The following is a 21839-nucleotide window of genomic DNA, read 5'->3' as shown; positions in this document are numbered from 1 at the left end:
GGAGACAGGTGACTCCCAAGCTCTTTCTGCAATCTGCTCTAGTGGTTCTCCTTTCCTAAAGCAGCGCAGGCTGCCGCTGGCTTCCGGGAACTTTCCATCTGGGAACTCCTGAGCGCAGTCTTTGATGCTGCTGTACTTCTGATATTACAAAGTGAGACCCTTCTGAACTGCAAGCAGCTGCCTGAGCAGCAGCAGATACAAGCTGCGAGCTGCCTAGGCTAATCCATTACTGCGCGCACTCTCTCCTTCCCCCCTCTTTTAACTCTAGAGGGAGTAATGAACTTGAGCAGAGATCAATGCTATCTGGTCTGCTCTTATGTGGGCTTTATTTTGACATGCGGAAAACACTGCAGCATGTAGAACTTTTTTAAAACTATTGATTTGTAATGTCGGTATTAGACAGTGCAACTACTAAAATAGTGTGCTGTGCTCTTTCCAGGCTGACCTCAGGGGACCCTGCCTTCCAGGGTGGTAATATGAAAAAATGCAGCTTCTATTTCTGCTGGAAGAAACCTGCTGAGGGAAGGGTGAAAAAATACTGTTTGTATTTTCAAGTCCAATTTAAAGAATCTCTTCGCAGAAAAAATCTGTCATCTCATGGCAGAAAACACCTGAAATAAACAGTAAAGAAAAAAAACAGATTATCTAGAGAGAAAATATCCTTCACATCCCTACATAGCACACAGATAATATCATATGAGTGAAGACTGCATCTGAGACTATACTTCAGAGGTGAAGCTTGGTATTTAGACTGGAGATATCTTGCCTTCAGGGTCGTCTTTACATTTTAAACTTTTCAGAATAGGTGTATAAATTGTATAGGTCATGATTCCATCCTCCTGGGCCTGATTCTGATCTGTCACAAACCATGGGTATAGGGAAATGCCAGTGATCTCAGCAGGTTTGGCCTCTAGATTTATACAGCTGAAGTGAGATCAGGATCATGCCCATTATATTAAATGGTTTTTCTGTCAAGAACATGTTCACCATTCATAGCCTGGAAGTGTGGTTGTACTTAAAAGCCCTTTCTTCTAGTGTGAGGATTGATTTTGTGAGCTTCCCTGTCAGTTTGTACTATGACTAGCAACTCTGCAGCCTGGGAATGGATGGCATGTTTGAGCCCACAACTACACAGGCTCTAGGTTTTTCGTTTTGAGACAAATCTTGTATGGTCTGTGGGAGGCAAGTCCTGAGTATAGACTCAGGATTGTGCCCTTGCTCTTCCCTCAAAGTTTAAAAAAGCAGCAAAACCACCCCCCTAACCAATGCATTTCGATAGTCACAAGAGCAGCAGTAACTCCTGCGCTGTCTCTGAATGGCTGAGGGGAGGTGGGGGGAGTCATGCAGCGTTGCTGTGCCTGGGCCATCCTGCGACAGGGGAGCAGCTGCCAAGGCTTTTAAGAGCCTATGCAATGTTCCGTAATTATCTCATCATCTTATTTCACTATAAATAATTTATTTTCTGATGCGGGGTGGGGAGGAGTGTTGCCTTGTTTCCTACAAAGCCTGGTAGTAGAGTAAAATGGGGGTAGTAATTACTGCTTCAAGCATTGGACACCCCCCTCCCCCTCCCGATCCCTGTCCCACTTGGGGGGGCTGTGGAAGTGGGGGTGGGCCCAGCCTGGTCTCCTTCCCGTGGGGGCTTTCCTAGGCCTGGCCTGGTCCCGGGAGCAGAATGTGCCTGCAAGCTGCACGCAGCTCCCTGCCACTGCCTCCGACCTGGATTCTCCCAGGGCTGCTGCACTGCAGGAGCAGGGCTGGGCTGAACCCGGCCCTGTCAGGCTGCACAGTGAAGGGCCAGGCTGGGCTGGGCTAAACCTGGCCGTGCTGTGCTGAGCTGTGCAGCGCCGTGCCTGGCCGTGCTGGACTGGATTGGGCTGTGCCTGGCCAGGCTGTGCCATAGCGGGCTGGGCCATGCAGCGTTATGCCAGGCTGCACTGGGTTGTGTCAGGCTGTGCCGCGCCATGCCGTGCTGTGTTGGGCCATGCCATGCTGGGCTGGGCCATGCCGTGCCAGGCCATACTGTGTCAGGCCATCCATGCTGGGCTGGGCTGGGCCATGCCGTGTTGGGCCATGCTGGGCCGGGCCGGGCCGGGCGTGGTCCCCGCGGGCGCTGTCCCCGGTGCTGAACGCCCACGGCCCCGCTCAGGCCGGGCCGGGCGCGGTCCCTGCAGACGCTGTCCCTGGTGCTGAACGCCCCGCGCTCCCCCCGGGCCCTGCGCCGCTCGGGGCTCTCGCCCGCAGGGAGCGTGGCCGGGGTCCCGTGCACCTTCCCGGCGTGGGCTCCGTGGGCGGCCACGCGTAGTCCCGGCAGGCAGCTGGGCGAGGAGAGGGCCCCGTGGGGGCTCGGCTAGGTGGTGCTGGGAGTCTCGTCCCTCCGTGGGCTCGGTTGAGTAGTGCCGGAAGGAGGGGGGGTCTCTTCCCCGCGTGGGTTCGGCTGGGCGGTGCCGGGGGGGTCTCGTCCCCGCGAGGGCTCGGTTGGGCAGTATCGGGGGGGGGTCTCGTCCCCGAGTGGGTTCGGCCGTGCCGTGCCGGGGGGGGGGGGCGGCCCCGCGTGGGCGCGGTAGTTCCGGCCCCGCCCCGCGCAGTTTAAGAATGAACCGTGGGAAAAACTTTGGGGGTGTGCGCGGGGCCGGGATCCCTCCGCCGGGCGGGGGAGGCTCTGGGCGAGCCGCGGCACCGCCTCGGCGCGCGGCGCCCTCCGCGCGAGGGAAGAGCTCCGCAGCGCGGCGGCGCCGGGACCGCGGCGCAGCCCCGGGGCCAGGGCTCGTCCCGGCGGCGCCGCCGCCGCCGCCCCCGGGACAGACGCGCCCGCGCCCGCGGCAAGATGGGCGCCCTCGCCTTGGCTCTGGGGATTTTCCACTACCTGGGGCTCTACCTGCAGCTCGGCACCGCCTCCCGGCACCCGCCGTGGGACGCCCCGGCGGCGGGCAGCGGTGAGCGCGGGCACCGGGCACCGGGCAGCGGCGCGGGGGCGGCGGCGGCGGGGGCGGATGGCGCCGGGCGGCTCCGGGTGGCGGCGGCTGTCCCGGGGCTCGGTCCCGCGGGGGCTCCTGTTCCCGGGGGTGCCGGGTCCCCGGGGTGCCCGTTCCCGCAGGGCCAAACCGGGCCGGCGGACGCCGGGGGGTCCCGGCCCCGCCGGCTGCCTCCGTGTCGCCGCGGCGGAGCCCGCTCGCGCGGGGCTGGCAGCGGGGCGGGGGCGGCCCTGCCCGGGCAGCGGGACGGGGAGAGGGGGACGGGGAACGGGGGGCCGCGGTGGCCGCGGCGGGGCTGGCGCCGCCGCTCCAGCAGCCCCGCGTCGCGCTCCGCCGCCCCGGCGACACCAGAGAGTCGGGAGCCGCGGGCGGCTCGGCCAGGCTCCGCCGCGCCGGTCCCCGGAGCCCGGCGATGGCCTCTGCCGCCGCGGGCTGCGCCGGGCTGCCGAGCCCCGGGGCTCTGCGCGCTGCCGGCCCGCGCAGGTGCGCACGGACGGGCGCTGCCCCGCGCCCCTCGCCGCGACCGCCTCGAGCCCCCGGCCGTGCAGCCCTGCGCCTGCCGCCGCCAGCACCGGGCACCGCACCGGGCACCGCACCGGGGAGCAATTCCGCCGGCAGGGCTGCAGGGGCTCCTCTCCCGCCGCTGGTTACCCACCGGCCGCGGCTACTTCGCTGGCTCTGGTGCACAGCGAGTCTGAGGCACCGCTTACCCCGGACTGGATTCAGCAGCAGAGGCGGCTGGAGAAGGGAGCCCCTTTCTGCAAACCTGCTTGAAAAAGTCTGCTCTTCTCCGGAGGGAACTTCCCAGCCCTGGTGCTGAGCACGTAACGGGAAGCAGCACCGCCTCGGAGGGCAGGGGTGGCATGTTCCTTGCGCTCTTTGTGGCGACACTGGAGGGTTTAAGCCTGAGGCCCAGGGGAGTGTCTGCGAGTGTACGAAGGGTGCAGGGTGCCCCGGGGCACAGCTCCAGCAGTCGGTCCCTCCTGCGCGGCTCCGGAGGAGCAGGTGCACGGCAAGCGCTGCGGGAGAGCTGGTCCCTGCCCTGAGGAGCCTCCAGGCACGCCAGGTCTCGGGTGGCCGTGCCGTGCCGTGCCGTGCCGTGGGGGCCCTGGGAGCACACGGCGTCCTGCGGCGGTTCGATACGTGGGCCAGCGGTTACCGGCTTGCACAGCGAAGGGATGATTTGCCATTGGAGTTGACAGGGTGCAGGCAGGAGAATTCCTGTGCTCACCAGTGTGGAGTGCCGGGAGGAGATGTGGGCAAACAGCCTCCATTATCCTCTGCTGCTCCCCTCAGAAATTCAGCAATAGGCAAATAAATAGTGAAATGGTCGCTGTGAGGGAGAAGGGAGCGGAGGAGAAAAATATTCTGGTAGGGCGAGTGTGCTTAGCAGCCACATTACAGCTTTCTACTATGAGCAGTTCTGCAGCAACTCACTTAATCACAACAGAAACCTTTATTAACGATACTGAAAAGCAGTGAATAAGTGGGTCATGTATAATAAGCCATTTGTGTTCAGTAGGTGAATACCAATTTGATAAAAGCTGTGTGTGCTGAAAACCTGTATAAATTGCTGTTTAGCAGATTGGAGATTGATCATTTCATTATTCGCTGGTGCAGCTTTCCCTCTGTACAGCGAGAGCGTGGCGGGGTCTGGGGCGAGGAGGGAGAACGGAGCCGGGGCGGAAGGGAGGGATTCGGGCAGGCGGGACGGCTGCGGCCGCGCAGTGCCTTGCCCAGGCGCCTGCCCTGCTCCCGGCCCAGCTCCTCTGGGCCCCGCGGGGATGGGGAAGGTCTCGCCAGCCCTGCCCGGAGCGGGACGGCACCCGGAGTGGGACGGCACCCAGAGCTCGCCACCACACGGGCACCCGCGAGAGGAGCCTCTCTGCGCCACTGAGGGGCTGGCGCAGCCCTGGAGTGCGTTTGCTGTTATCTTTAACGTGTCCCCAGAAGACGCAGCGAGGGAATTGAATGGAAACACACCGTGCGCTCCACAGGCATCAAAGAGGGTTGTTACAAACACCTCCTTCCCCTGGGTGAGGTCGGCTCCCCCATCCGACTTCCCTGCAAGCGTGAGCAATGTGCTTCCAGCTCACATGGCAGAAAGAGCTGCTCTGTTAGGGAGAAAAAAAAAGTCTCGGTCAAAGAAACTCCTTTCCCTGCCCCCACAACAAAGGTTTTGCCTTTGAGCTAATATCTGGCTCTGAGTTGCTCTTCTGTGTCGAAGTCTGCCCCACGGCCCCCCAGGAGAGCGGCTGAGCTGCAGAATACCTCCCTGTCATCCCTCCTCTACAAACAGCGCTGCGCTCTCTCCTTTCCTCAGGCTAGCTCCTTCAATTATTCATGCACCCCATTGCAGACAGCGTGTGCACGCTGGGCTGGTGCCATCGGTTTTCAAACCTGTGCTTGCTGGGAAGCGCACCAGCCGCCTCCCCGGCCTGGCTGCTCTGGGAGCAGGGCAGGCAGAGCCATTTGGTAAACAGCTCGCATTCCCGAGGAGAAGCCTGTCTCCTTCCTTGCATCGTTTGCAAACGTTAGCGTCTCACCATCAATAACGCTGCTAGTTGAACGGCTGAAGGATTGAGGGAGCCTGCCCTGGCTCCCCGGGGTGCTGCCCTTCTCCTTTGTCTCGTACGCCAATGATTATTCTATCAATTACTTTCATAAACACTTTGCATTCTGCAGGATTTTTTCATGCTTCCTGGTGGGAATTCTCTATCCGATGTGTTTTTCCTGCTGCCGTTCGTGCAGTCATTCAATGCAATTACTTCTGACACCTCTTCTCATCAAATGTCTGTGCTTTCTTTTTCCTTGAAGAGGGCTGACAGGCGATGGACCAGACACTGGGAATTATTACGTTAGGACATTGACAGCTAATTTTAATCATAACGTTCTCTGTGAGGGAGGCAGCAAATTGGGGAACAGCCGGTGCATTCCTGAGCAATCCAGGAGCCGGCGGGCGGGCAGGGCCGAGGGCGTTGGGATGCGGAGGAGCCGGGACCCGACCGAGCCGGAGGCTGGGGGGCTTCGCTGCCCCCTTCGGCACGTGTGACGTTGGGTGCCAGGGATGGGTGATCTCCCAGCTGAGGCCAGGTCGGGGCCCCCTCCCTCTCAGCTGCTTTTGGATTTTGGTTTATGGTGCAAAAGGACTTTGATTCTCTGGGCTGGCTGGAGAGCCCTTCACGGGGCCGGCGCGGCTCTGTCTGCGCGCCTCTTCTCCATCGCCCTGGCTGCAGGCTTAGCTCTGTTCCCCCCCCGGCTCTGCCCACGGTGTGCGCGGCAGGGTGTCGCGTTGCCGCCTCGGTCTCGGCCGTGCCAGACCCCGGCAGCACTGCACGAGCTGCCCAGCACCGCCGTGCTCCTCGCCGGCTCTGCGCGGCCCTGGGAGCCAGGGCCCACCGCTGCCCCGGGCCCCGAAACACCGGCCGGGCCCCGAAACACCAGCCGGGCCCCGGCGGCTCTGCGGGACGGGCGCTGGTACGCGCTTCTGCACGGGCAGTTTCTGCACGGCAGCTGCCAGCGCTGCCAGCCTGTGATTTGGGTGCTCGGTGTGAGACCTCGCGGGCTGGATTTCTAGCAGGGCTGAGCTCCCGTCTGCCTAATCTCCGCTAATGCCTGCTGCCAGGTGCCTTGCTCCAGTAGAAATCATCCCCGTGAGATAGATAAGCACCAAAACCATGTGACAGCCAAAGGATAGGCTGTAAAAATCGTTGTCTGGGGTCCCTTAGGGAGCCATAGTAACAGTCCTTTTTAATTTTTTTTTTTCCTTTCTTTTTTTTTTTTTTTTTGCTACTTATACTGTCAGATGATGCTCTTGCTCGTTCCCTTTGGGAGTGAATTGCCAGAAAAGCATTACTCCACACAGGCCAGTAACCCGTGAGCAGAAAATCCTCTTGCTGGTGAAAACCACTTCTCGGCCGGCCCTGGAGCGGGTGGAGGGGTCTCACTGCCCTGCGTCTCTTTTGCTGCAGCTGTAAAAATCGGGCTGCTGAAGGGCTAATGAGAGGGCAGGAAGTGCGGGTAGCAACCCACCCAGTGATGGTTAAAAATCAGAAATACCCACAGGTTTCAAGGTTAATCTATACTCCCTGGCAAGGGGAGCTCTGGCCTGCACACAATCACCAAATGAGTTGGATTGCTTTTGTTGTTTTTAATTTACAGTGCAAAGCTGAGATAATTCTGCCACTAACACGACAGCAAATAGGGTCAGAGAAATGCATGTCGCAGCCCCGTTATGAAAGAGCCGCCCGCCCCCGGCCCCCGGCGCTCCCCCGGCTCGACACTTCCATCTGAGAAAGGGCGCGTGCGTGACTGCTGGAGGCAACGACGGCGTCTGGCACACGCGGCCGGCCGCCTCGCAGGGCCCCCGCAGACCCCGGGGCCGGGGCAAGGGCTGCCCTGCGTCGCCGCGGGACGGGGCTGCGGGTCCCGCTGCGCGGAGCAGTGCTGTCACCCGCCGGTGCAGCCCCGAGCCGGGCGCGGGGGCCGGGTCCCGAGCTCGCGGCTGCTCCCGAACGGGGCACGCTTGCCGGTGCTGGAGCTGCGGCGTGGTGAGCGCGGCGGGACCGTCCGTGGGGAGAGCCCTGCCGGCGGGTTTTTGGGGTGCCGGTGCACGCTGCGGCGGAGATCTGCTGCTGCGCTGTTGCAGCCCCGGGGCCGGGCGCAGCTTTGCAGCCGGCTACCGAAGCGGAGGCTGCGCGGTGCAACCACACACCGCGCGGCCCCGCGGGAGGGGACAGGGCCACCGAGGCACGGTGCCGGCGCTGCTGGCTGCCCCGCGATCCGGAGCTCTCTGCCATCGCCGGAGCTGCTGCCCGGCCGCGCCGCTGGCACGGGACTCGCGCTGCTATGTTTATGCATCAGTTTGTTGCCATGATGTGTTTTCAGCGACCTGGGTCAGCATCCCTGGGCGCAGGCTTATTAGGAGTAGATTCATTCATAGATTTTAACGGGCAGATGGGAACACGGGGGGGGATTTTTCGTGCAACCTACACAGCACGCGACAGAAAACCTTGTCTGCCCGCAGCGGGAGGCCGCGCAGGCACGACGAGCTGAGCGGATGGAGAAGTCCCCGGTCTCCCGACCCGGGGCGGGTGCAGCTCCCTCCCCAGCGGTGCCGTGCCGGGGGATGTCTCGCCTGGCACCGCTGGCCTCGGCCACAGCTCTCCCTCACCGAGGGCGCGAGGGGCTGCGTGGCGCCGGGAGGGCCCGTCCCCGTGTCCGTGCACCCGGGGCGGCTCCGGGCCGGTTCCTCCTCCTGGAGCCTCCCTGTCTGCCGCCCTCCCGCAGCAGGGGGGCGAGCAGGGGCAGCGCAAGGGGATCGTCGGGGGAGCGAGGCTGAGCTGGCAATTAGTTCTTTGAGTGTCTTGACTCACCGAACCATAATAAACCATGAATTATGACTCGGAGCTTTGTGAAGGGAAAGAATAAGCCACACTTGATCGCAGCCCAAAACATAATAGCTGCAGTCGGAGGGAGGGGCGGGCGGGAGCGGAGGCTGCTCTTGCTGCTCCCTCCTGCACCCACCTCCTCTGCCTCTTGGCCGACGGGATTTTTCCAGCCTCCTCCCCAAATCCCCTCTCCGTCCCTGTTGCCCTCCTGTTGTTTGCGCCTTGCGGCAGGATTCGAGGTCGCTGCTAACAAGACGGGCTCTGCGCCCACCACGTCCTCGGCCCCGCGGCCAGGCCAGGAGCGCTCGGCGCCGGCTGCAGCTCGGGATTTGCCGGACCAGCTCCCCAACGCCTCGGCTGGTTGCTTCTGCTCAGGCTGGGGAGCGTGAACGAGCTCGCGAGGGGTTGTGTCCCTGCAGTCCAAACCCCTGTTCGTGTGTCGCAGACTGCCGTTGCCCTTCCTCGTTACTGGGCGGAGGGGCCGAGGGCCAGGCTCTCCCCTCGGACCGTGCGCTGCTGTTGCCGGCGGTTCCCCGGGGACCCGGTGTGCCCGGTGCTGCGCCTGGGGCCGCGGGCTCCGTCCTCGGAGCTTTCAGTAGGTCGCGAAACAGGAAAGTGAGAACTGAGCCGGGTTTGCGTGTAGATCAGCCCCCCCAACTAGAGACCGGCCAGAGGAGCGGAAACCCGCCGCGAGGCCGATGCCGGGGAGGAGCAAGGCTGCGTGGCGGCTGGATGGAGCCCGTTCTCCACCATCGCAGCCCCCCGGGCAGCGCTTCCCCTTCCAGACCGGCTGCAGATCTGACGGAGAAGCTCCTGGCTCCTTTAGGCAGAGAAAGACTGTGATTGACTAGTGTTATAACGGTTCAGTGGGGTAAATAATGCACAGAGCAAGCTAGAGCTATAACTAGGCAATTAATATGCTTTTGCAAATGTCCAATACCTATCTAATTGCCCTGCAATGCGTGTTTACCCAAATATTAACCCGTGTGTGTGTGTGTGTGTGTGTATGTCTCTGCGCCCGCTGGTCTGTTCAAGCCCCGGGTGGTTTTGCACCTCGCGCGGGCACCTTGCAGCGTGCGCTCCGTGCCGAGGAGCCCCGCGCCGCCCCAGCGCGCTCCTCTTGTGCCGGGCACGCCGGGGTGATGCACGGGTGCGCGGGGCACAGCGCAGCATGGGGACGTGGGTGCGAGCGGGACCGCGCTGGACCCGGTGCGAGCGGGGACCGGGAGCTGCGAGGGTGCCGCGGCCGCAGGCGGCACAGGGCGGGCAGCGGGCGATGCTCCCGGCGGCCGGCACCGCGGTCCTGCCCCGCGCTCCGGGCGGAGGGAGGAGGCGGCAGCAGACGGGGGTTGCTCCGTCGGGCACGCTGGCCCCCCTGCCCCTGGTCTGCTGCAGCCTCCGCACAGGTGTTTGCCGGAGGGTCGGCACCGCTGCACCGCAGCAAGTCGGTGCAGAGCCCTCGCCGTGGGCAGCTCCCTGCCTGCAGCGGCCTCTGCGAGCACCCGTGCACCCAGCGCCGATAAACCAGTGCTGTGTTAAAGGAAAATAAGTCGCCCTAATCTGGAGCGCTCTGGCTGGTCTGATTAAACCCTGAACGTCTGCACCTCCCTCCCCTCCCCGCGCCTCTCCTGCGGGTCCCGCTCCTCCGTCCCCGCGAGGCTTTTCTTCCCCGTTGCCCTGCTGCGACCGCGGCTGCTCCCTGCCTGCTCCCGGCTGCCCAGGCCTGATCCCGGGTTTCTGTGGCTCCCACCGGTTCCCCTCGGCCGCCCCTTTCCCGCGGCTCCCGGAGGTGCTCCCCCAGCCCCGGTGCCGGCCGTGTCCGGGGAGGGTCCTTCTCCCGGCAGCCGCTGCGGGGGGCTCGGCCCCTCCTGCTCCTCGAGGGATCCCCCACCCGCTCTGCCGGCGGCTGCTTGGCGAAACGTCGTGAAACGGTTCTGGCAAAGCTGCTCCTGCCGTCCCGCGAGCGCCGGCAGCCTCCCCCCGCGCTCAAACCTTGTTACGTTGGTAACTCCCTTTCCGCCCCCCCGATACCCCGCGGCTGCCGCGAGCGCCCTGCTCTCGCCTGCAGAGCTCGGGACGCGCAGGGCGGCCACCGCCGAGGCGGCTGCGATGCTGCGACCTCGGGGCCGGGAAGGGCAGCGCGGCTCCTTCCAGGGCTCCGCCGGAGATGCCGGCAGGCCTGGTGCCGGGGAGCAGGGGGTGGCTGCCGGGAGGCACCGGCAAGGAGGGGCCCTGCTGCGGTCGGAGTGCTGTGGCCGCGGCTCGCTGGAGGGACGATGGCAGGGCGTCAGCGCAGGCTCCCTGCGCATTTCCAGCCGGGCTGCCGAGGCAGCAGAGCCGTTTCATTTGGAAAACCGCCACGGTGGCCCCGGGGCTCGGCGGTGGAGGGGGCACGGAGCCGCCCCGTCCTGTCCTGCGGGGCCAGTGCAGTGCTGGGGCAAGGTGGGATGCACTGGGCTCTGCATCCCCCCCCCGCCCCCGGCCCCGGTGCCTCCCCGCGTCTCGCCCGGCCGAGGGGACACGCGTCCTCGCGGCGCCGGGTCCGGCGTCCCCGGTACCGGCCGCCCTCTGCCCTGCCCGGTGCGGGCGCTGGCCCCCGGCGCTGGCTGCGTGCGGAGCCCTGCCCCGGCGGGGACACGGCGAAGCCGCCGGTATATCTCGGGTTTACGAGCGCACCAAGCTGTCCCAGCAGGCGCTTTCAATTCTGTTTATCTGCGTTTCCCCATTGAGTTCGTTTTATTTCCCCTGATTTTTGTTTCCTGGAAGATTTATCGATCCTGGTTTTCTCAGTTTATGACAGGTAGCAGGCCATAAAGCACTCGGCGCGGCGAGCCCATTACGGCCCCCCCCCCCCCCCCCCCCCCCCCCGCCGAGGAGGACGCGCGCAATGTCAGCGCAGGGAGCGGGAAGGCGCCGGGGCGCGGGCGGCAGCGTGCCGGCTGTGCCGGAGGCAGGGAGCGCTGCCGGGGAGGAGGGCTCCGGGCACGGCTGCGTGCCGTGGGGGTGCCCGGCCTCGCGGATGGCCCGGGGCTGCGCTGCTCCGCGCCGCGGGGCTGGGGTGCACCGTGCACGGGGTGGCCCCTCCACGGCCCCCGCCGTGGCCACGGGAGCCCCTGCACCGCCGTGGGGAGCAGCAGGGCCGCCGCCGAGGCATCTCCCGTCCCTGCCACGTCTCGCCTGCCCGCGCCGCCCGGGCCCGCGGTATTGATTGAGGAGGGCGCTTGCCTGGCGCCGCTGAAGGTGATGCTCGGCTACAGTCTCCTAATGCACTTGCAGCCTGAGCAGCTGCTCCCCGGGAGTGTGCGTGAGTGCGTGCGTGCGTGTGTGTGTGTGTGTGTGTGTGTGCATGTGTGCGCGTGTGTGCGTGTGCATGTGTGTGTGTGTGCGTGTGTGCGTGTGTGTGCGTGTGCATGTGTGTGCGTGTGTGTGTGTGCACGCTGTGTCTTCACAGGGGCCTGTGCTGGTCTCGCGTGCCGGCCGGGGAGCGAGGGGCGGCTGCCAGGGATGGACGGCAAGGCTGGACGGGGACGGGAGCGCCGGGCTGGATGGGGACGGGTGCACCAGGCTGATCCTTAGGCTCGGCTCTTCCAGCCACATTCCTACAAAGCAGCCCAGCAGCTCCCAGCCCGCTTCTGGGTGTGCGCAGGGGGTGGGGGACGCCCGAGCTCTGTCCCTCCGCACGCCACTCCCCGTGTGCCCGTGTCGCGGCGGGCTCGGTGCAGGCTGGCGGAGGCTCTGCATCTCTGACCCTGCCCGCGTTGTCGTCCCCGCCCCTGCAAAAGCTCGGCCCTCTATGAGTCACCTCCGGAGGGTCCCCAAACTGTCCATCACTTTCATGGGCCGTTCGGAAGCGTGGCCGCCAGCTGCCAAATCGCCGGCTGATCGGAGGGTAATACTGTAACAGCCCTAATTAAAGCAATTCTTTATTTTATCTTCGCCAGCAGCTGCAGGTTTGCTGCTCTTGCCCTTTTCTGGGCATTTCTTTTCCTCGCCTACGGAGGCAACCCGTCGCCTGGCCTGCGCTCGGCCGGGGGGGGCCGAGGCTGCAGCACCTCCAGGCTTGCTGGCTCCTCTGCCCCATCCACCCGGGGCTGTGCGGGGGCTCGGACAGCTTCATCGCTGTGATTCGGGCCTGCGGACGCTGCGAGCGCGCAGGGCTGCGCGGTGGGCAGGAGGGAGCAGCCCCCCCGGCCCCGGAGGGCGCCGGCTCTGCAGTTATTAGAAATCTGCTGAGCTTCTCCAAATATTGAATGAAGTTTAAATAGCAATTAATGTTAAGTGAAACTTTCGCTCCCGAAGGGCAGGATTTGCAGCCGCGGGGACCGTCGCCGACTCCCCAGTGCGGTTCTCCACGCGGCCGGGCTGGTGTCGCGGGCGGAGGAGCCTTCGCGCACGTCCTGCGTCTCCGAGCGCGGGCGTCTCCTCCGTGCTGTGTCCCCCGGGAGCTGCCGGCCCCCGCTGTCAGATCCCACTTGTTCTTTGAAGCAGGCAGGAAAGATGATTCCCACCCCCAATCTCTCTTCTCTCGCTGTTCTTCATCTGGAATTTCTCGCTCTGTCCATCACTTCATCGCTCATCCAGCCTCCAGGCCACGGTGCTGCTCTTCCTCGGAGCGCGTCACCCCACACCTCGCTGTCCCTCTCCCGGCTCCCACCCGTCCCGGCGCAGGACGAGGGCCCTGGCGAGGGGGTGCGGAGGGACCGCGGCGCCGGCGGGGCGGGAGACGGCTCCGTGCACGGCCCAGCCCGGCCCCGCTCCGGGCACGCGCGGCTCCCCTCGAATCCCGCTGCAGCTCCCGCGGCGAGGTGCCCTGCACGCGCTGCCCCAAAGGTGATTAGCTGCAGTTATTAGGCGCCTTTACTGCTTTTCTGTGTAATGCATCGAGTGGTCTTTTCCAACTCAAAAGCAGACTGAAAGGTGCGCTGCCAGCTCCAGGCTCTCCTGCTTTCTGGGCACGGGGTCTTGCTCACCCAAAACGTCTCCAGCTGTTATTTACCGTCTCTCTTTCGCTCTCCGCTGCCCGTTGCTGGGTGATTTCGGGAGCTGTCGGTTAGGAGTTTCCAGCCGGCCGCCCGGCCCCGTGTGTGGGGCACAGAGTGGGGCAGCAGGGATGCGCCCGGCTCCGGAGCGGCCTTTGCTCGTCCCGGCCAGAGCAGCGGGGCCGCAGCCCACCAAGCCCCCCGGCCCCACGAGATCGCCACGTTTCGAGTGCGTTCGTGGGGGGTCTGGTGGGTTTGGAGGCAGCAGCCGGAGGCAGGCACTGCCGGCTCGCCCGCCGCGGCGCAGCCCGCCCAGCCCCGGCCTCTGCTCCGGGTGTCCCGGTGCCGGCGCGCGCCGCGGGGTCGGGTCCTCGGCTGGAGCCGGTCCGGCTGCCGCTGCCACGGCTGCAGCTCCCGGGGCGCTGGGCTCCTCTCCAGCAATCCCCGTGCACGTCTCCATCTCCGGCTCCGCTGGAGGATGGCGGCTTCGGATGCCCATTCCTGTGCATGAGGGACATCCCATGGGGACCACGGGGTCCCTGGCACCAAAGGGACACGGCTGCCATGGCGCAGACATGGAGGTGACGACCAGCAGTGACCCGAAGCTGTGTCAGGAGCAGGTTTTGCCCCAAAGAGCCCGTCTCACTCAAAGCTGCCGGTAAAGGAAGGGTGCGAGAGCCCCGGGACCGGACCGCGGTGCCTGGACACGCGTGAGCTGGGAGGCTGCGCTCATCCCCGTCAGAGCGGGATGGCGGCTGCGTCCGGCCTGAACGGCCCTTCCAAGGGAGCTGCCGCCGGGCTGGAGACTCGCCCGGGGTCGGGATCGCGGCCGCCGGGCTGGAGCCCTCCGGGAGCTCCCCGGGGGCCGGGTCCCTGCCCAGCCCCATCCGGCTGCCGCCTGCTCCCGGTGATGCAGCGTTGCACCCCGGGGATGCACGGCTGCGGAGCACAGCCGCGTGTCAGCAGGAGCAGGAGGAGGAGGAGGAGGAGGAAGACCTGTTTGCAGACGGTCGCTCCCCGAGGACCTGGCGGGGTCCAGCGCGCAGCAGCGCCCGGCCTGCCCAAGCAGCCGCTGCTTTTCCCGGCCCCGGCCCGGGTGCGGCGGGATTACCTGCACCGAGCGCAAGGGCCTCGTGGGCAGCTTTGGCCCAAGCCCAGGCAGGAGCGGGGCTTTGCGGGAGGCCGGGTCCCCAGTGCCGCTGCTGGGGTTTGGGGTGCTTCGAGGAGGCCAAGCCCTGCGGTTAATAGATCCATGCGCTTCCCAATTAAAATCTGAAAGAAAGAAGGTGTTTGATTCGATCAAGCCCTTTCTCCACTCATCTGCCAAATTTCAGTCTGTGCAAGCTGATTTTAATTGTGTTCTGAGTAATTTAGACATGGGCTGGAGACCTGAGGCTATCCACCGCATTGTCTGCTCCTTAAACTCGATAATTAAAGCAGATTCCCTGGAGGACGAGTCTGGAGAACATTGCCCGGGAAGCGCGGGAGGTGCGCGTTTCGGGTGGGCGAGGGGAGGGCGGGGGGCAGCGAGGGGGGGCCCGGCCGGGGCCGTCGCCTCCCGGCACAGCTGCTGTGCATTACCGAGACCAGCACACAGGGCGTTTAAACGGGGCGTTAGCGCAGGAGCAGCTCACTGGGGAAAGCTCTCCAGCTCGCTCGGTGCTACCTGCCGTCCCGCAGCTTGACGTCAGCCGGGGAACAGGAGGGAGATGCAGCAGCCCTGCAACGGGGACGGCCGCGGTGCAGCTGCAACCGGGCTCCAGCGCATCCTGTGCCAGGGCTCCGGCGGGGCGGCGAGGGGGAATCCTGGGCCCCCGCCGCGGGACACGTGTGGGCCGGTGCCGGAGCCGCTGCATGCGGCCCGGGGGGGCTCGGCGTGGGCTGGGCGGAGCTGCCGGTGCCCCGCGGCGTCGGCGCCTCTCGCCTGCAGCCTGCCCGGCTGCACCGCGGCCCTTCCCGGGCGGCAGGGACGGCAACCGCACCGGTGCTTTGGGGAGAGGCTGGCGCGGCAGGAGAGCAGGAGGGCCGGGAGACTTTGCAAAGCTGCTGGGGGATGCGGGAAGGGGAGGCAGGAGCAGGAGTGCCGCGGCTGCCCGCGAGCTCGTGGCACGTGGGCGTCTCCGTGGGTCTCTGCGCCCCTCCCGGCTCCAGCCAGCCAGCCGCCGGCCCGGCAGGGGATAGCGGGATCAGGGAATCCTGCTGGTTGCGTTTCCTGGAAAAGCAGGAAGATCACGGAGGGGCCCGGGAGGTAATATCCCTGTTAGGCAATGATCTGAGAATGTGCACAATTACTCTCTAATTGCTCGAAGGCGATGGCGCAGCAGGAGCCGGGAGCAGCCATTTGCCATGTGTCGCGGAGCCGCGGCGCGGGGCCCTGGCGCTCGGGCGGCCGGTTGGGCGGTGGCGGCTTCACCCCGGCCCGTGGTGCCCCGCGGCTCCCGGTCCCAGTCCCACGGCAGCCGTGGTGGGAGCCGTGCCGGGACACCAGGACGCTCGCTAAACCCCCTGCGCTGTGTCGTTTCCTCGGTTCCCCACTAAGATGGATTAAAGGAAAGCGATAAGTATATGGGATTTCCATGCGTCCGGGGGGACGGAGCGATATTAAAGGCATTAACTTTTCTGTCTGGGCTGATAACGGTTCGCGCTCGGCCTGGCTCCGGGCGCAGCGAGACGCCCCGGGGAGCCGCACGCCCTCCCCACGGCCCGGGGGTCCCGATGCGGGGGGGCTCCCCGGGAGCCTGGCGGGGCCGGAGGAGGCGGCAGCCCGGGCAGCCTCCGGAGCGGGGCCGGGGCGGCTCTCGGGGGCTGCGGATGACGGAGCTGCGGCGGGGGAGAGGCGCGCGGGCCGGGCAGGGGCGATGGAGCTGACCCGCCTCCCCGGGGAAAGGCTTCGGTGCGGGGCCGGGGGCTGCGACGGCAGCGTGTCCTGGGCGACCTGCGCGGCTTTGCGGAGGGACGACGATGTCTCCAGAGGAGATGAAAAGAATTCTAATTACACCTGCGAATAATATTTGTTGTGAGAGAGGAAAGCAAACCATATGGCGTGTGGGAGACTGTTTGGGGGCTGCATTAAACAAGGATTTGTTTTTCATTTAGGCTCTGGTTTAAGCCAAGATGCGGCCGTGCTTTATTTATTTATTGCATTTTGGAGGCGCAGGTGTCCTGCTCCCGCTCGGGGTGGGAGGACGGGGCGACCGGGGAGGCTGGAGAGGCCCCAGGGTCTGCGGCTGCCCGCGGGGGGCCGGGGCGAGCGGCGGGTCTGCAGGAGCCGGCGAGGACGTGGGGTGACGGGTGAGCGAGGGCCGCGGCAGTGCCCCATCAGCTGAGACTTGTCCCTGGGGCAGGGTGAGCTGCAAGAGGGGCTTTGGCGTCTGCCGGGGCCGGCGGCGGCTTTGCCGGGGGAGGGAGCAGCGCGCCGGTGACCCCGGCCACGTCCCGGGCGGGTGCCGCATCCCCCGCTCCGTCTGCCCGCAGCGCTGTTCACGGAGACCCCGCACGACATGACGGCGCAGGCGGGCGAGGACGTGGAGATGGCCTGCTCCTTCCGAGGCAGCGGCTCCCCCTCCTACTCGCTTGAGATACAGTGGTGGTACGTCCGCAACCACGAGGACTGGACGGACAAACAGACGTGGGCTTCCAACCAGGTAACGCCCTGCCGTCCCCCTGCCCTGCACGTGCTGCTGGAGTGTGCGGTCCCCCGTCACGAGTGGGTCCTTTCCCACCGTGTCCCCGTCACCAGTGGAGCCTCTTCCCCCTGCGGAGCGGGGCCGCTCGGGGTCCGGCTGCGCCCGGGACCGGCCGTGGGGCTGGCGATGCCGGGCCCGTCCTGCCGCCCTCCCCGCTCCCCCGGCCCCCGCGGCGGCTCCCCCGGGGCAGGACGCCCGCCGGAGGCTTTGCCTGCTGCCTCCTCCCGCCCCGTCGCAGCCGTGTCCCCTCGTACCGTCCCTTCATCTCCGTCCCCCCCAGCCCCCCCGGTCCACCCCCATTTCTCCGTATATCGGTCCTGGCAAACAGCTGTCTCTCTCTCTCTCTCTCTTTCTGTTCACACAGTGATAAGGGCCAAATAATGGAGAGGCAGCTCTAGGTATTTAATGAGCCTTTTTTGCAGGGGCTTTGGCAGCGAGCTGCTCCCGCGTTACCGGCAATCAAGAGAGGTGTCGGGGACGCTATCGCGCGGGAGCACTGCCGGGGGTGGCGGGGGGGGCTCCGCACGGCGGGGGCTGGGCAGCCCCGGGAAACGCTCCTGGCGATCCGGGCGGCGCCGGGCCGGGAAGCAGCCGCGGGAGCTGGTCCCACGCACGGCCCCAGCCAGCCCCGCCGGGGAGGAAGGCAGAGCCCCGCTCCTTCCTCCTCCTCGCGCGCCTCTCCCCGGCCCGGCCGCCTTGGAAGCGCGTGTTACTGGCTGAGGCGGGAATGAGGTTGATGGGTTTCTCCCTCCTTCCAGCCGAGCTAATGGTTTCCCTTCTCGCTCTCTCCCGCCACCCCCATCCCTCTCTTCCCGGCAGCTAAAAGCATCGCAGCAGGAGGAGGCTGGGAAGGACGCGACAAAAATAAGCGTGAGTTTCGCTAATGAGTCTTGCAAGGACTTTAATCGAGGGCACAGCTGTAACTTTTCCCTGCAGTGCCGGTAGTCGGAACCGCGCAGACCTGCTGCGGGGGGGGCACCTGGCTTCTTTGGGGGTTTTCCCCCCCCCGTTCTCCCTGCGAAGAGGCCCCGCTCGCTGGACGCCGTGGCCCGGGGAGCAGAGGCCGGGGGGTGCCGAGGGGCAGCAGGGACCCGCTCCGAGCCCCAGCGCTGCAGAGCAGCCGGGGACAGGCGCCCGCGCCCCCTGGGCCCCACCGGGCCGAACGCGGTGGCTTTGCCCGGCCCAGGGCTGCCGCGTCTGGGCGGCGCGGGGAGCCCGACAGCCAGCGATGCATCATATTGGATTTCTTTAGGCATCTAAGGAACGACTTTATGCTAAGGAGAAAATAACCTAATTTACTTCCCGGGTTGGAATTCCAAAGCCGTTTAGGCTCAGTGAGCAGAATGAGGAGACGGTAATTAGCTAAATGAAATAAATGCTCTCGGCGTCCCGCTGCCGCGGTGCCCTCCGCCCGCCGCTGCCCCTGCCCGGCCCCGTCTCTCCCGGCTCCCTGAGCCCCCGCCGGTCGCTTCTCCCGGGATGGCCCCGAAACGCTCCGCGGCTCGGTCGCTGCAGCCCGGCAGGCGCGAAGCCCTTCCTCTGTCTGCGCCGGCACCGGCACCGGGCGGCTCCTCCAGCCCGTTTCCAAACCGAGTCCCGGGGCCAGTCCGGGGGCCGCGTCGGTGCCGGCGCTGCCGGGGCCGAGCCAGGGCCGTGCCGCTGTCCCGGGGCAGGGTCGCCGCTCGCTCTGCCGTTGCGTTCCTCAGCGTAATTAGGCAGCTAATTGCATGCCGGGGTGCAAGCGATGCATGTGCGCGTGTAACCATGATTTACTTCGAAGCAGTCCGGGCGCGACGCTTTTGCCGTTTCCTCAGGATCGAGCCACCAGGGAGAGACCTGATTTTTGAACCTTTTTCTCCTTTCGTTATTTTAAATGTGCTTGATTATTAAACGTTTACAGAGTGGAGAAGATAAATGGCCAGAGACGAGGCACCACCACAAGTGGTTCCGATAAAACGTGCGTAACAGAGAAAGAGCAGATTGACTGAAAACGAGTGGCAGCGTAAAGCAACGCGGAGTGATGTAAATCAGATGCAGAAACCACCGCAGCGGGCACCCCCGTAGCCATTTCTTACCCACCAAAACACACTTAGTTTAGTGATAAACAGCGTGTTTTTGTGTGGGGAGCCCCGTGCTCAGCGTGCGCGTTGGCACGAGCGAGGGGGAGCAGAGGGGAGCGCGGGGGGGGCTGCGGGGGGGCTGCCAGACCGGCCCCCGGGGACGCTTCCCCTGTTTTAAACAAAAACGTCTTTCAGAGGAGCTGGTATTTCAGCGCTGCCGGTTTCCAGACCCTCGGGAGCCCGTGTGGCATTTCGAGGGGAGGCAGAGAGAAAAACTATCGCAGCGATTTGGCAGGCGGCAGCAAACACATTTATTTGTTTCTTTGAATTGTTTAGAGAAATGCGGTGCCCGGCTGAGGCATCGCGCATCGCAAAGCGCCCGCGGGGCAGCACCGTGTCCCCAGCGCGGCCCCCGTCCCCGTCCCCGGGCGATGCCCCTGCCGCGGCGGCCGCTTCGCACCTCCGAGCATGAAATGCCATCGCTTCGCCGGCAGCGGCGGAGCCGTGAACGTTACGAGCGGTCGTAAAATTCCCCGGCCCTGTTACAACCCAGCTGCAACCCGCCAGGCAGCTCCACCCGCAAATTGGGCTTTTCTTGCCTTAGCTCTGAATTTCCCAGCCATTAATTTCTTTAAGTGACTCCTTGTTCTGCTAATGCAAAGGTTTTTTTTTTTTTTTTTTTTTAAAGGTCCTTTTCTATTATGGCCCCGATATTCTTGCACGCTCCAGGCCGGTGCCGTGTGCCCCCCCCCCCCTTTCCCAGGGGAATAAGGCAGGCTCCCGGCTGCCCCCCGCCCGGGTTTCGGGTCCCGCTGCCTCCTCAGCGAGGGGTTTGCGGCTCGTCGGCCGCGGCCTCCAGCCCAATTTCTAAACACCATAAAATGTTCAGCTAACAAATGCGGTGGCAAGTAGAAAAATGGCCTTTGCCATCCAGTGTGATTATAGGGAACGGAGCCAGGGGCCTCGGGGCGGGTGATAAATCTGATTTATTGACCTAACCCAATAGCAGCCGCAGCTCGGGCTAGTGAGTAAGTCTTAAATTTCATTGGGTGATAAATACTGAGAGCGAATCAATTTGGTAGAAAAGCTAATTAGCCCGCGCGGTTCCGCATCCATCTTCGGAGACGGCGCGGCCGGGAGCGCGCGGGGGCTCCGGCCTCGCCGCGGGGCCGGAGCGGCAGGGCCCCGGCGTCCGGGGCCGCCTGACGCCGCTCCGCTCCGCTCCGCTCCGCCCAGGTGGTGAAGGTGGTCGGCAGCAACATCTCGCACAAGCTGCGGCTGTCGCGGGTGAAGCCCACGGACGAGGGGACGTACGAGTGCCGCGTGATCGACTCCAGCGACGGCGAGGCGCGGCACCACAAGGTGAAGGCCTACCTGCGGGTGGAGGCGGCGGGGGCCGCCGGGCACCCCCAGGACACCCGGCCGCGGGGCGCCCCGCTCCCCGACCCCCCCCGGCCGGGCTCGGCCCGCGCGCCCCCCCACCGCCACCAGCACAAGGCCGGCAGGGAGCTGCGGAAGCGCTCGGCGGACGCGTCCTGCGCGCTGTAGCCGGGGGGAGGCCGGGCCCCGCCGCCCCCGCCGCCCCCGCCGCCCCGGACTCTGCGCCGCGCCGACGCGGACGCCTCGGGCCCCCCCGCGGCACCGCCGGGACTCGGGCGCCGGAGCGGGACCGTTTCCGCGGCGGGAGGGAGGGAGCGAGACCCCGCCGGGGCCGCTCAGCCCCCCCCCGGCCGGGCGCCCCGCTGCTTGGCCCCCCGCTAGCTTCCTTCCCCCCCCCCGCCCCGCCGCAAGCCCGGCCCGGCCCCCCCGACCCCCGCGCTTCGCACCTCGCCCCCCGCCCCCCGCCCCGGCCCCGGCCCCGCTCCGCTCCGCAGCGGCCCCCCCGGCCCCGCCGCCCCCGCGGGCTCCGCGCACGCCCCGGGCAGTCGGGCGGGGGTCGCCCCGGCCCCCCCGGTGCGCAGAGCGAGCGACCCCGGGCCCCGGCGGGCAGCAGCACCGGACCTCGCCCTCCTCCTCCTCCCCCTCCTCCCCCCTGTGTAAATACCCCCGGGGGGGCAGCGGGGCTGCGGCCCCCCCCGCCCCGCCTGTGACCACCAAACGCTGCAGCTAATAAAGCTCCTGAAACGACCCGCGGCCGCCTCTGTCCTGTGCGCGGGGGGGGCGGCGGGGCCGGGGGGGGGGGGGCTGGACCGGACCGGACCGGGCGGTGCCGGCAGAGCCGGGGGCTCGGCGCGCTTCGAGGGCGGCGGCTGCGCGGGGCCGGGCGGGCGCCAGGTAAGCGGCGGGGGCGGCTCGGCGGCTCCCCCCCCCCATGGGGCCGGGGCAGCCCGGCACCCCTCGCCCTGGGCCCCGGGAGCCGTCGGGGGCGGCGCTGGGCAGGGCGCGGGGCGAGCTGCGGTTCCCCGGCGGCGGGGGGGGGGCACAGGCCCCACCCGGGCTGGGCCGGCTCGATGCCGCCGCGCGTCGGGCGGGAGGCGGGAGGCGGCCCTCACCGCGGCGTCCCGGCGGTGCCCTGCAGGTCGTGACCCCCCCGCGGCCCCGCGGCGCTCGGGTGCCGGTGCTGAGCGGCTCGTCACGCGTGGGAGCGGCCGCAGCCGAAGCCCCGGCCCGGTGCTGCTCGGTGCCGGCGAAGGAGGCGGCTGGCGACCACCTTCCCCGCTCGCCGCGGAGGCGCAGGAGGAAGCTGTGCAGAGCCCCATAAATCCGGGGGATGCTCCTCCGTCAGGGGAGAAATATTGGCGGCCCCAGG

The 21839-nt window shown here is 66.1% G+C and overlaps 1 protein-coding gene across 1 annotated transcript; it reads left to right on the top strand.

The window, feature by feature from the left end:
* The first annotated feature begins 2773 nt into the window (after nucleotides 1-2773).
* VSTM2L (V-set and transmembrane domain containing 2 like) lies at nucleotides 2774-20911 on the top strand. The gene is made up of 4 exons (XM_064521737.1): nucleotides 2774-2936; nucleotides 16819-16988; nucleotides 17850-17900; nucleotides 20327-20911. The coding sequence occupies exons 1-4, from the start codon at nucleotides 2828-2830 to the stop codon at nucleotides 20636-20638; spliced, it is 642 nt and encodes a 213-aa protein (XP_064377807.1). The 5' UTR covers nucleotides 2774-2827; the 3' UTR covers nucleotides 20639-20911.
* Nucleotides 20912-21839: the final 928 nt, after the last annotated feature.

This window comes from Dromaius novaehollandiae, chromosome 16, assembly GCF_036370855.1.
Source record: "Dromaius novaehollandiae isolate bDroNov1 chromosome 16, bDroNov1.hap1, whole genome shotgun sequence".
In the NCBI taxonomy this organism is placed as follows: Eukaryota; Metazoa; Chordata; class Aves; order Casuariiformes; family Dromaiidae; genus Dromaius; species Dromaius novaehollandiae.
The sequence above is the reverse complement of the archived record's forward strand: the minus strand, read 5'-3'. Positions and strand labels throughout refer to the sequence as shown.

Coding starts and splice junctions, on each gene's coding strand:
- VSTM2L (XM_064521737.1), top strand. CDS start 2,828: ATGGGCGCCCTCGCCTTGGCTCTGGGGATTTTCCACTACCTGGGGCTC. Junction 2,937..16,818: donor CGCCCCGGCGGCGGGCAGCG/GTGAGCGCGGGC, acceptor GTCTGCCCGCAG/CGCTGTTCACGGAGACCCCG. Junction 17,901..20,326: donor AGGACGCGACAAAAATAAGC/GTGAGTTTCGCT, acceptor CGCTCCGCCCAG/GTGGTGAAGGTGGTCGGCAG.